General features: G+C 50.8%; 1 protein-coding gene across 1 annotated transcript in view; it reads right to left on the reverse strand.

Moving 5' to 3' along the window:
- Nucleotides 1–14693, reverse strand: part of LOC149437975 (uncharacterized) — a 46945-nt gene that overhangs the window by 9486 nt on the left and 22766 nt on the right. Inside the window, exon 2 of the mRNA XM_089660390.1 lies at nt 8008–8316. Within this exon, the coding sequence (XP_089516516.1) occupies nt 8008–8308 (301 nt within the window). The 5' untranslated portion in view covers nt 8309–8316. The remainder of the gene's footprint in view (nt 1–8007; nt 8317–14693) is intronic.

Below are 14693 nucleotides of genomic sequence, written 5' to 3' on the forward strand. Positions count from 1 at the left end.
TGTCAGTGCGAACTACTGCAGGTCCCACCCACAGACTGGACTCGCCATGTGGTAGGGCTGCTTGACGGAGGGGCTGATGAAGCCTACCAAATGATGGACCCCCTCAAGAGACGGAACTATGAGGAGATAAAAAGGGCCATACTGGACTAATACGCGGTCTCCTCAGAGTCATATCGGGCCCAGTTCCGGACTACACTCCGTCTCCCAGAGGCCTCCTTCAAATGTTTGTGCACAAGTTGTCGGTAGACTGCCGCCGGTGGCTGGAAGGGGAGAAGGCAACCTCCCCTGAGCAGATCATCCAGGCCATCCTGAAGGAACAATTCCTTTTCAAGTGCCCCCCCCCCGAGCTCCGACAGTGGGCGCGTGAGCGGAAACATGCCACCCTAGAAGAAGCTACAGCCTTGGCGGATGAGGCTCTCCTCATTAACCCGCAATGGAAGAAGCCTGCTGTCGAGGCACCCCAAGCGGCCAGGATGCCCCATCCTACACCGGTGCCCTACACGCCTCCCCATCGCCGAATGGCTCCACAAATAGTACCAGCACTACAGCCCCTACTCCCACCTCGTTCAGCCAACCAACAACGGGGCCCCAGACCTGCCTTAGATAGGTGGTGCTTTGGCTGTGGACAGATTGGTCACTACCAGGAAGAACGGTCTGGATAAAAGCGCACAGATGTGTCCCAAAGGAAATAAGTGAATGGTATATGTCAACTATGATTGGTGGAGAAAAAACTCACTGCTGCCATGGTAAAAACACATTGGTTTGTGGGAGGTATAAGCAGGAGCCAGGCGCTTTGTAGTTTTGTGATAAAAATAATACACCTTGTATGGAGGTGTGCCTTTAATAATTCATATGGTAAAAAAATAAATCACCAGCCTGTGGCTTTAGGAAGCCAGGTTCCAAGATGGACGGCCCGTCTGCTCAGAGGGAAGCAGTGGAGTAGAATGCCTGTCAGTGCAGGGACCACGTGTACCCAACGTCCCAGCGTCCTGGATGACGTCACCACGATGTGGAGAGACGGAAGGGGGGAACTCTTGCTGGAGCCGCAGCTTTAGAAGGAAGAGGCCAGTTGGGACAAGCAAGAGTTCCCCCCTCCGTCTCTCCACATCATGGTGACGTCATCCAGGACGCTGGGACGTCGGGTACACGTGGTCCCTGCACTGACAGGCATTCTACTCCACTGCTTCCCTCTGAGCAGACGGGCCGTCCATCTTGGAACCTGGCTTCCTAAAGACACAGGCTGGTGATTTATTTTTTCACCATATGAATTATTAAAGGCACACCTCCATACAAGGTGTATTATTTTTATCACTACCAGGCCAGCTGCCCCGCCAAAAAACAGACTCTCAGGCCTAGCTTGCCCCGGCCAGTAAATTCTGTGGATCTGTACCAGGCTCCCGAGGACTTGCCACCACCCCCTTCAGACTGGGATCTTGCTCCTGCAGACAAGGACACCCCTCCAGCAGTCTTTGGCCTACAGCCGGTGGTGGCCCCTACCCAGAGCCTCCAAGGAAAGCACTTGCAAGAGGTCACTGCGGATGGACAAAAGGCGGTAGGCTTCCGAAACTCAGGGGCCTTCCTCACCATTGTGGACCCCCGAGTGGTGCACCCTGACGCTGTACAGCCTGGCCCTGGGATAGTGATCCAGCTAGCAGGGGGCACCAAATGCTTCATCCCTCTTGCTACTGTCAATCTGGACTATGGCTTGGGGCCTAAACGCTGCAACGTGGGTGTAATGGGAGGACTAACTGCAGATGTGGTTCTTGGGAATGATGTCACTTTGTGGGAGCCGTCACATGAAGTTAGGTCTGCTGGGAAACCGGTGAGAGGAAGGAGTCACTCCAGCATGTGGACAGACCTCTGCTTCCCACGGTGAGTGACTCAACTTTGACTGCTGATAATACTGGGGTGACGTGGGACTGGGACAAGTTTCAAGGGGACTTAGCCACCGACCCTACTCTGACAAGCTGTAAGGGACCACCCAGCGGTACCTCTAGCAACCCACCGGTGAGGTGATTCCAGCGTGCGGAATCTAAGTCCCAGTGCACTTGTTCACCAGGGCCCCTGATGGTGGGGATGGACTTGTAGTGCTCTGAGAGCAGGTCGCAGTTACTGGGCACACTCACCACTGGTAGGGGTATCCGCCAGGGGCTCCCGCAGAGGAAGAGCCTAATGTGAGAAGGCTGGGAGATCCCGACGGGATGGATGGATAGATGGCTGAGCGAGTGCGAGGTCAGGCAGGCCGGGTCGGTAACTATGGGGACGGTGCGGTACAAAGCAGCGGGCAGAGAGTAGTCGGGTCACACGCCAGGTCAACAACAGCAGGTCAGGTCCAATAGGGGGCATCCAGGAGAGAGGTCAGGCAAGCAAGGGTCAGGACAGGAGAAATCAGCAAGGTCAGGGCACAATCCAGGTCAGCAACTCACTTATTCACAGGTTCACAAGATACAGGATACAAGGAGACCAGAAGGCACTGAATGACAGCTCAGGGCCATTTAAATATCCCGCCCTGCGCTGTCATTGGTGCCAAGAGCACGCCCGCGGTCTCTACCGTGCATGCGCGAACTTGATTGCCGCGGTTGGCCAGGTCCCAGTGCCCGCGTCCCTGCACAGGGCGGTGCGCTGCGCCTGGGCCGAGCCCAGCGCTGCGGCGATCCCCGACACAAGCTTCTGGGCCTGAGCAGGGCTGACTGGTCCGGGGACCGGCGAAAGGATAGTGCAGGAAAATGGGTTGCTGTACCGAGTGGTGGAGACCGATGCCGAAGGGGGGCCTCAGACCGTGGCTAAACAGCTGAAAGTTCCCCAACAATTCTGGACCCAACTGCTACACCTTGCTCATGATATTCCCATGGCTGGGCATCAGGGAAAGCTACGGACCAAAAAGAGGTTGGCCCAGGCCTTCTATTGGCCTGGGATGTCCCAATCGGTAGCTCGCTACTGCCGTACCTGCGATACCTGTCAGCGACATGGAAGAACGGGTGGCCTGCGCGCCCCCCTACAGCCCCTAACCATTATTGAGGAGCCGTTCCAACGAGTAGCTATTGACATTCTAGGTCCCTTAGCTCGCCCCAGCAAATCTGGAAAGTGGTACATCCTGACCATCGTGGACTATGCTACTTGTTATCCCGAAGCAGTCACCCTGTCCAGCATCACAGCTCCCAAAGTTGCAGAAGCCATGGTTACCATTTTCACCCGAGTGAGCTTCCCTGCTGAAATCCTGTAAGATCAGGGGACTCAGTTCATGTCAGGCCTTGTTCAGTCCCTCTGGCAGACCTGTGGAGTGTGGGCCATCCGGACAACCCCCTATCACCCCCAGACCAATGAACTGTGTGAATGCTTTAACGGGACCCTGAAGGTCATGCTACGGGCCTTTGTAGACCTAGAGCCAAACTGGGAACGATACCTGCCCCACCTCTTCCTTGCCTACTGAGAGGTGCCCCAGGAATCTGGATTTTCCCCCTTTGAACTGCTGTATGGGTGGAAAATCCACAGCCCCCTGACCCTACTGAAGGAATACTGGGAGGGTCAACTACCAAATACCGGGGTCCCTGTGGTGCACTATGTCTTGGAACTGTGTGAAAAGATGGGACAACTAGCCAGCCTAGCAGCTGACCATCTCCAAGCAGCCCAGGTCCGGCAAAAGACATGGTATGACCGCAAGACACGCACCCGGGAGTTTACTGAAATCAAACAGGTCCTCATGATTGTCCCAAATCCCCAGAACAAATTGTAAACCACATGGGAGGGACCCTTCCATGTCATTAGGAAAGTGAATGACACAAACTATATTCTCGGACTAGATGATCGGGGGAGATGGCAGAAAATGGTGCATGTCAATATGATCAAGGAGTACCATGACCGAAACCCCCTTGTTATGGCCGTCTGTTCAATACCCTCTGAGGAGGAGGAGGAGGAAGAGGCCGTACTGGACCTCCTGGAAGCAGCGCGTCATCCAACTGATGTGCACCAGGTGCCCCTGAGTCTGCAGCTGAACCCGGGGCAACAGAGGGCCATGAATGCTGTCCTGGGCCAGCGCAGTTCCACTTTTTCGGCCCAGCCTGGAAAGACCACTATCACCACTCACCATGTGGAGACCCTGGGAACCCAGCCCATCCAACAAGCCCCATATTGTGTCCCTGAAGCCGTTATGAACACTATGAGACAGGAACTGATCGAAATGCTGGATCTGGGAATTATTCAGCCCTCCCAGAGCCTCTGGGCCTCTCCTGTTGTTCTTGTCCCCAAGAAAGATGGTAGCATCCGATTTTGTGTTGACTACCGATGCCTCAATGACCACACGGTTAGTGACGCCTACCTGATACCCCGTATTGATGACCTGCTGGACCGGATGGCTGGAGCCCGCTATGTCACTACTCTGGACTTGAGCAAGGGCTACTGGCAAATCCCCTTATCTGCAGAGGGTCAGGAGCGCTCTGCCTTCATCACCCCCTTCGGTCTGTTCGAGGTTCTCAACATGCCTTTTGGCATGAAGAATGCTCCTGCCACCTTCCAGCGCACGGTGGACCAGCTGCTGTGGGGCTGTCATGACTTTGCCTGCGCCTACCTGGATGACATCGCCATCTTTAGAGAAACATGGGAAGACCACCTCCAGCATGTGGGTTTTGTCCTGGACCAAATTGCAGGGGCCAACCTCACCATTCGACCAGACAAGTACCAGATGGGGATGGCGGAGGTGCAATATTTAGGACACCGGGTGGGAGAGGGTAAACTGTTCCCCGAACCAGCTAAAATAGAAGCCATTAGGGAATGGCCCACCCCCCAGACTAAGAAACAGATTATGGCATTTCTGGGCACTGCTAACTATTACCGCAAATTTGTTCCTCAATTCAGCACGATTGCGAAGCCCTTCACAGATCTCACCAAGAAGGCCATGCCTCGGATGGTAACCTGGACCCCGGCCTGCCAGACTGCATTTGATCGGCTGAAGGAGGCCCTTTCCCATGACCCCATCCTAGCAACGCCCAACTACCAGCGAAGGTTCCTCATACAGACGGACGCCTCTACCTATGGGCTGGGGGCCGTCCTCAGCCAGGTAAATGAGGAGGGGAAGGAGCACCCTGTGGCCTTCCTTAGCAGGAAACTATTAGACCGGGAGGTTGCCTATGCCACTATAGAAAAGGACTGCCTGGCCATAGTGTGGGCGTTGAAGAAACTTCAACCCTATTTGTATGGCCGGGAGTTCACCATCCTCACAGACCATAACCCCCTCACCTGGCTGAATCGGGTCTCTGGGGATAATGGCCGCCTCTTACGATGGGGCCTGGCCTTACAACCCTACAATTTCACTATCCAATACCGAAGGGGAAGTCAGCACCACAATGCAGATGGGCTGTCCCGTCAGCAAGAGGTTTCCCTGGCAGCACTTGTAGAATGGAGGGGTTGTCACAGAGCTTGCTCTTCCCCCACATCCTCCAGGCTTGCTGCCTGCCACCCCCACACCACTCAGCAGCCCCTTACTCTTCTGTCCCGTCCATGCTGGGACTTCTAGACCTCCATGTCCCTGACACAGGCAGCCCTCAGCAGCCCCTCACCCCCCTCACTTGCAGTCTGGCCCCCTGCTGAAGGAATCCACAAACAAGCCCCCTCCTCCCTTCCCCCTCATGCACATCTTCCCAGGCTCCCTGGGCTGGTCCAGAGACCTGGGAGACAGGGCCCATTGCCATGGTAACCCGACAGGAAGTCTCAGGTTACCAACAAGGCGCCCAGCTATATACTTAAGGGTGAGCAAGAAAAAAAACCCTTCTGTTCTCCTGGCTGTGTGTGTGAGGGAAGACTGTGCTGAGTGCCAGCTTCTCTCATACGACCATCCCCCGTCCTCCTCCTCATCTCCCTGGCTGACTGGACTGTCCGTCTGCTGCTGGATCCTCTCCTGTGTGGGGAGAACTCTCTGCTGCCTGGAACCCCTTCCCTGGCTGGACTTACTTCTTGTTCCCTGTGAGCCTGCGGGCTGGACATTTTCCCTGCCTGGATTTAACTCTTTGTTGCCCGTGAGCCGAACTGACTTAACCCTTCCCTGCCTGGAGCTGCCTGTGTGGATTAACCCTGTGTTGCTGGTGTGGACTGTAGCCCTCTGTGTCCGGCTTCCCGCATCCAGTAAGTGGACTAACCCCGTGCTGCCCAAAAGACTGAGCCCAATTCTCCCCAGGAACCCAAAGTCCCCCAAAGCCACCCCGCCCTTGCCTTACTGAACCCTGTGGATTACCCTACCCCTGTTGTTCCATATTGCCTTCAAAATAACTTTATTGTGTTACTGTGTCTGGTGTGGATCTGTGGACTAAAGGAACTGTTGTCTGTGCCCCAAAAACCTCCCCAATAAAAGCCCACACATTGGGTTTCGTGCAATCTGTCTCTGTGTGCTCTGTGGTTCTCTTGACACCCGATATGCTGGTGATATTTCTATTCCATATTCCAGAGTCAGGTGCTGGTGCTGTGAGGTGGAGAGACCTCCTGACTAATGCTGCCTGCATTGTTCCACCCTTCTAATGACACCCACTATGGGGAAAAGTCTTCCTTCCTCTGAAACCAATGATGGAGAATATTCTCATCTCTGATCAATGGTGCATAATGTTTTTCTTACCACTGACACCAATGCTGGGGTATTCTTCCTTCTATGGACTGTCATCTATTAGGAGGAATTTTTCCTGCCACTAATACTGTAAAATCCTTCTTCTGACCACTGACACTAAGGCATTTATTATCCCACTGACCTCCAATGTGATGGCATTTTATGACCTCCTAAGAACAATAGCTAACCTCCATGTTACCCTCTGCACTCTATGTACAGAGCTTTCCCCATTCTCTGGAACTCTCTACCCCAATTTATCAGACTATCGCCTACTCTGCTCACTTTTAGGCAATCTCTGAAAATCTCTTCAGGGAAGCCTATCCTGCCCTCAGCTAATACTGGAATCTTCTACTCTTCCAACCAGTCCATCCCCCACAATTACTACCTTTTGTACCACTAGCCCCTCCCTCCTAGATTGTAAGCTTCAGTTGTATTGAACTGTATTGTTGCTGTATTGTCTCCCATTATATTGTAAAGCGCTGAGCAAACTGTTGGCGCTATATAAATCCTGTATAATAATAATAATAATTCTTTGCATGCTGTATGCTGTGCTGTACATTACACACCCCTTACCACTGCACTCTCTGTGATATGTGGTACATTACATACTGCTAACCACTGCACTATATGTTATGTTGTAAATTACATACTTCTGGCCACTACACTCTATATTCTATGTTGTACATTACATAGCTTTACCTCTGGCACTCTAGAAGCTGTGCTGTACATTATAATCTTCTGGTCAATTAGTTCATTATCTCATCAGTTTCTGGTTACTATGTAGTTCCAAACTGTTCTAATGAAATCATTCATAAAGGTAGGCTCAGATAAAGTGTTAGCTCCCTGTGCATACTTTGTGTGATGAAAAGCATATGCAATGGAAGAGTTTCCATGTTTTAAAATGGTCCTTTGTCCTTATATGTATGTGTGTCTGTGAGACTGTCATTTGTGGCACAGTAATTACAGAATATATTGGGGGTACTAGGGCTGTGGCATATAATATGTGTGCAGTGTATACAGTCTCTACACATAACTGTCCCTCATTATGCCATTGCCTATATACAACACAGTGGAGGTTATTTACTAAAACTGGAGGGTGCAAAATCTGGTGCAGCTCTTCATAGAAACCAATCAGCTTCCAGGGTTTATTGCCAGAGCTTAATCGAACAAGCTGAAGTTAGAAGCTGATTGGCTCCTATGCACAACTGCACCAGATTCTGCGTGCTCCAGTTTTAGTGGGTTTCCCCCACTGTTGTCATGCTCCCTTCCCCCATGGCATGCTGTACGCCCCCATATATCATCTTCACACCAGTCTGTCCCTCTCTCGGGTTCTAAGTTCAGGATGTATGGTTACTGCACATTGCTTTGATTTTTAATAAAAAATATCACTGAGGTCATTTTAAAGGTTCATAAAATTTTACCAAGTTGAGCAAAAATCTCTCCTGTCTGGAACCTGTCCAGTGTTGGCATCCCCCGATTATCCACCATCAATATTGACTCAGTGAGCTCATAAGGGATTCTTCTAGTGGTTATTCCTCCTCCTTGGTTGTTTCCAGCCTCAGCGTGGGCAACAAACTCTCCGCCATCGTTGACATATTTGCAGGAGTTGATGAAGGAGGATTTCCCATTTCCCGGTAACCCGAAGAGCTGCAAGATGATCCGATTATAACCTTCATTTCCTTCAACATCACGAAGACGGAAATTTCTGATGTTGTCGCTCATTCTGCAGCCTGTGGGATAGAACCGATGTGAGAAAGAAATATCTGTCAATAAAATCATTCATGGGAAGTCTGTGGAGGACATCATGGCTTTGCTTTTAAAGTATACGTCCCAATTCCAGCAATTTGGGAAGATGGTAATCCATTCCTAACTCTGGAATAACAGTTCTCAGTTCCAACCACAAAAAATGTATTGATCTACAAGAAGGGATTATCTGTTGAATCAAGTAGTCTTTTTAAGAAGATGCAATAGCATTCTGGATCTCTCTTCCCTCTATATTAGTTGTCTCCAAACTGTAGCCCATAGGCCAAATGCAACTCTTTTCTTGCTATTATCCGGCCCCTGGGGAAGATTCTCATTGATACAAAACACAATTCCTCCCACTAACACCAATGATGGGGTGTAGCTGGCCAGCTAAGACCAGTCCTAGGTTGTTAATATGGTTCACATATATGTGTATACCAAACCTGCCAATAACCTCAGTACAGTATATATGTGCATATGTTAAAGCCAAAGCAGAATCATTGCTGTGATTTATGTCTTTGATTGTTATATGACATTTATATATTCATTGTGTTAGCAGAAGCAGAAAAGGAAAATATGCCTTTAAGAGTTAGTATAAGGTGAGCCAATCACAGCCATCCTCACACTGTACAGAGCCTTAACCAATCCCAGCCAGTTTCATTTATTCCTGTGTAAAACTCCCTGCTAGGATTTTCTAGAGACACATGCTCACCAGACAGAGGAGGAAACAGACAAAGTTCCAATCAGAGAAGCTCCATGGAAGTACAGAAGGCCAAATAGGTATTTAATGCACTTGTGTGTTCCTCTGTTGTTTAACAGTGCAGGTAGATCTGTGTCTAAAAACTGTTGTATGTGTTTACTTGTAGTTCCACCGAACTTACGAATCAAGTCACTGTAGAGTAATCTAACAAATTTATAAATCCAAGTGAATTTATCAATCTATCGAAATATACAGAACAAATTTATCAAATCTATTGAACCTATCGAGATAAGCTATTGAATCAACCCAATGTAATACGAATTAAACCATTGTAATATGAAAGAAAAAAGCCATTGTAAGCAGTTATATGAAGAAGATTGAAGTTATTAAAGAAGTTAACTAAAGTATTCGGTGTGCTCTTTAAACCTACTGCATCCATAGAGCGGCATTGGAGGAATTACAGAGTAAAGTCAGTCTAATCAAACAAAGAAACAGCAATTGCATCATTTTTCTAATGCCACAGCACACTAGGCACCAAAGGGTGCTGCGCCTGCCACATGGGGCACTATTTCTTACACTGATACCAAAAACGGATCACTATTCCTTCTATTGACACCAATGGTGGGACACTATTCCTTCCATTGACACCAATGATGGGGCACTATTCCTTCCATTGACACCAATGATGGGGCACTATTCCTCCCACTGATACCAATGATGGGACACTATTCCTCCCACTGATACCAATCATGGGACACTATTCCTTCTATTGACACCAATGATGGGACACTATTCCTTCTATTGACACCAATGATGGGACACTATTCCTTCTATTGACACAAATGATGGGGCACTATTCCTTCCATTGACACCAATGATGGGGCACTATTCCTTCCATTGACACCAATGATGGGGCACTATTCCTTCCATTGACACCAATGATGGGGCACTATTCCTTTTATTGACACCAATGATGGGACACTATTCCTTCTATTGACACAAATGATGGGGCACTATTCCTCCCACTGATACCAACAATATATCACTATTCCTTCCATTGACACCAATGATGGGGCACTATTCCTTCCATTGACACCAATGATGGGACACTATTCCTTCCATTGACACCAATGATGGGACACTATTTTTTCCATTGACACCAATGATGGGGCACTATTCATTCCATTGACACCAATGATGGGGCCAGGGGCGGACTGACCATTTGGAAACTCGGGCACTGCCCGAGAGCCCGGGGTCAGTAGGGGGCCCCATGAGATGCCCCTGGTACCTTTTTCATAGGCTTTTTTGAGTTTGGGCAAGGACACAGGGGCCCCATGATCCTATATTGCCCGGGGGCCCCATGAGTTGTCCATCCGCCCCTGGATGGGGCACTATTCCTTCAATTGACACCAATGATGGGACACTATTCCTTCAATTGACACCAATGATGGGACACTATTCCTTCTATTGAAACCAATGATAGGGCACTATTCCTCCAACTGACACCAATGATAGGGCACTATTCCTCCAACTGACACCAATGATGGGGCACTATTCCTCCAACTGACACCAACAATGGGGCACTATTTCTCCTCCTACTGATCCCAGTTGCTAATTTGTTTACTCCCACTGATAACTAATCGTGAGGAATTTTCTCATTCCACTGGCCACAGTCTGGCTGCCTAAAGTCTGAAGATCAGTAATCTGACTCCTTGCTTAGAAAGCTTGGACACCCCCTCTACATGGTAGAGTATTTCATAAAAGGAATATTAACCACTTGCCTACCGGGCACTTATACCCCCTTCCTTACCAGGCCAATTTTCAGCTTTCAGCGCTGCCGCACTTTGATTGACAATTGCGCGGTCATGCAACATTGTACCCATATGAAATTTTAATCATTTTTTTCTCACAAATAGAGCTTTCTTTTGGTGGTATTTAATCGCCACTGGGCGCTTTACTTTTTGCGCTATAAATAAAAAAAGTGCAAAAAATTTGAAAAAAAAAAAGTTTATTTGTTTCTTTTATAAAATTTTTCAAACAGGTATTTTTTCTCCTTCACTGATGTGCGTTGATGAGGCAGCACTGATGGGCACTGATAGACGGCACTGATGGGCACTGATAGGCAGCACTAAAGGGCACTGATAGGCAGTACTAATGAGGTGGCACGGATAGGCGGCACTGATAGACAGCACTAATTAGGGGTCACGGATAGGCGGCACTGATATGCAGCACTGATAGGCGGCACTGATAGGTGACACTGATTATGGGTACTGATAGACGGCACTGACTGGCATCACTGCTGGGCACTGACTGGCGGCACTGACTGGCACAACCCCTGGGCACTGACTGGTGGCACTGACTGGCAGCACTGCTGGGCTGCACTGGTGGGTGGCACTGGTGGGTGGGCACAGGTGGGTGGCACTGGTGGGCACAGGTGGGTGGCACTGGTGGGCACAGGTGGGTGGGCACAGGTGGGTGGCACTGCTGGGCACATGTAGGTGGCACTTCTGGGCACAGGTAGGTGGCACTGCAGAGTGGCACAGGTGGGTGCACTACTGGGCACAGGTGGGGGCACTGCTGGGCACAGGTGGGTGCACTGCTGGGCACGGGTGGGCGGAGCTAGTGGGCGCACTGCTGGGCGGAACTTGCGGGTGTCACTGCTGGGCACCGATCATCAGGGCACTGATCATCATCATCCCCGCTCTGACAACTGCCGGTTCTCGGCAGTACTTTCCTCACGATCTGACAGCGTGAGGAAAGTGCAGCCGAGAACCGACACTTGCATTTCCCTGTGATCAGCGTGTCATTGGACACCGCTGATCACGTGGTAAAAGGCCGCTGTGATTGGCCTTTTACCACATCACGTGATCAGCTGCGTCCGTAGGATGCTTAGGAAACATTTGTAACTATCTGTGGCAGTCTGGACAAATTAAATTGTGTTTAATTGCAGATTGACTAAAGCACTGGTGTCCAACCTGTGGCCTGAGGGCATCATGACAACCCCTTTGGTACTTGTTGTGTGGCCCTTGGTTCTCAGGAGGCAGGAATGGGTTTATAAATATTGTTTTATAAATGGGCTGTTATGACAGTGATCTGTAACCAGAGATATACAGAAAGACCACCAGACCAAAACCGGTTGCTGAGAAACAACTGAGCTCCAATGTTACTCCACATGGAGAATTCTATACAAGTTCTAATATAGTTCTGTGGAGTCGTTGTCATGCAAAGTGTCTAGCTAACCGAGGCACGCACGTGCGGCCATGACTTGAGATTAGAGGGAATAAGGGGGACTTAACTTTGAATATATAAAACCGTATATAAGACCAGCCGTGATATACTTTCACAGCCCGCACTACCTCTTGGCCATCATCGGAGGCAGACTCCACTCCAATCCAGCTGGCCGACCACACACTGGCAGATACAAATCTTACATACAATCTGATGCCCTAACTAGGGTTGAGGAGCAGCCTAGCAATCGACACACCCTTCTAGGATCCCTCCAGCTACCTACAGCTGGGCCTCGTTAGGAGGAAGTAGGTGTGGCTGCTGCACAGACTGCTGGAGGAGCAGAGTTTGTGTCTCTGCAGGCAATTTAGGCCAAACTTGAAGCCTGGGCCTTTATTTTACTGCTAGGCCCAAGGCTGGATGGCCGAGCCCGGCCGTGATCCGGGCGGGGGACCCCCCCCCCGGGTGAGCCTAGTACCGGTCCCATGGAAGTGGAGGACCTGGGAAGTGCCCCCAAAGAGGGGGAAAGCTACGCTACATATCGTGGGCGAGTGACTGCTCATGTGGCCAGAATCAAGAAGGAAGAGGAGAAGCTGAATAAGATGCGGCTGGATCTGAAAAAGAAAAGATCCGGGTATGAGCGGGTGTGGAGCACCAAGAGGCAGCTGATGAGGCCCGAGATGGACGCCATGGAGCAGGCTGTCCGTCGGCAGGCCAACCTCGTGTCATCCCTGAAGCAAGCCAGCGGGGTCCTGAGGGAGAAATTCTCCAATGAGGAGCGCTTCAGACAAGCCAGGGAACGATCGATGGCAGCGGTGAGAAGTCGACCTATGGAGGAAGTCTCATCTGGGGACCTATCAGAGCCAACCAGAGCGCCAGTGTCGTCGGATGGGCTTTCCCCAACCGGAGGGAGCGCACCAATGGTGGTGGAGGTGGTTCTGGAGGCCGGAGCGGAGCAGACGCCAGGAACTATCCCTGCCCAGCAGCAGCCGCAACTGGAGTGGGGGTCACAGGAGACTCCCGGTGATGGTGTGGTAGGGCTACGCTTCATAACGGAGTTGGAGTCTCCGCTTCATGGCCGGCACTTTGCCTTCACGTCTGAGGAGTCTGGTGATGAGGGGTGTAGTCGGCAGAAGCCGGTGAAGCAGCGGGGGAGGGAGAAGGCTGTGTATGTGCGGCTGGAACAAATCCCCAGTGAGCTGCTGCCAAAGGAGCAGAGCGGGAGGGTGAGTAATGCTGCAGGGGAGCAGGTTGCTGTGCAGAACATTGCTCCAGTGGGGGAGGTGTCAGCAGCTGTGCAGAGTATTGCTCCCACGGGTAATGTATCAGCTGCTGTGCAGAGTATTGCTCCAGTGGGGGAGGTGTCAGCTGCTGTGCAGAGTATTGCTCCAGTGGGGGTGGTGTCAGCTGCTGTGCAGAGTATTGCTCCAGTGGGGGTGGTGTCAGCTGCTGTGCAGAGTATTGCTCCAGTGGGGGTGGTGTCAGCTGCTGTGCAGAGTATTGCTCCAGTGGGGGTGGTGTCAGCTGCTGTGCAGAGTATTGCTCCAGTGGGGGAGGTGTCAGCTGCTGTGCAGAGTATTGCTCCCACGGGTAATGTATCGGCTGCTGTGCAGAGTATTGCTCCCACGGGTAATGTGTCATCTTATGTGCAGAGTATTGCTCCCACGGGTAATGCTCCTTCTATGTCAAGTGTTGTGAAGGGGGTGTCTGCCTCCTCTCCCCCCCCTGTACTGGATTATTCTGCTGCCCTAAGAAGGGGGCAGGCTGCGGTGCATCCGCCTGTAGTAACCATGGGGGGGCCTGCGGCACAAAGAAGGAACGTTGTGCAGATACGATGGGAAGGAAAAGCCCCGCCCCCAATCAGAAGGGAAGTGGTGGATCGCATCATTGAGATGGGCTTTAGGGCTCATGACATATTTGCCTTCATAGCCCCATTGGGGTCTGGCGAATATGACATTTCTTTTCAGAGTCCGGAAGGTCTAGAAACATTCTGGATAAAGTTTGAGAACCAGTGTAAAGGGACCCCAAGGTGGGAGGGGCTAGTACCTAAAGTGGTGTCGCGTCAGTCGCTAACCAAGAATATAACCATCTTGGTGAGGAATGAAACCATCCCGGCAGCTGACATTACTATCTGGTTGGGGAAATATGGGGATGTCTTGGCCCCCATAAGGAAGATTACAGATGATAGGGGGATATGGACAGGTGGGGGGATATGGACAGGTGGGGGGATATGGACAGGTGGGGGGACATGGACAGGTGGGGGGATATGGACAGGTGGGTGGGCAGCAACAGTCAGACTACATACGGAGGATAATAAGATCAAGCATGTGCCCACTTCAGCATTCCTAGGGAGAGACAGGCTGACCATTTTTTACGCTGGCCAGCCTAAAGTCTGCCACCGGTGTGGAAACAAGGGGCACTTTGCAGCGACATGTGAAA

Source organism: Staurois parvus, unplaced genomic scaffold (genome assembly GCF_062004578.1).
Source record: "Staurois parvus isolate SC_StPar_1 unplaced genomic scaffold, SC_StPar_1.0 ptg001234l, whole genome shotgun sequence".
NCBI classification, from domain to species: domain Eukaryota; kingdom Metazoa; phylum Chordata; class Amphibia; order Anura; family Ranidae; genus Staurois; species Staurois parvus.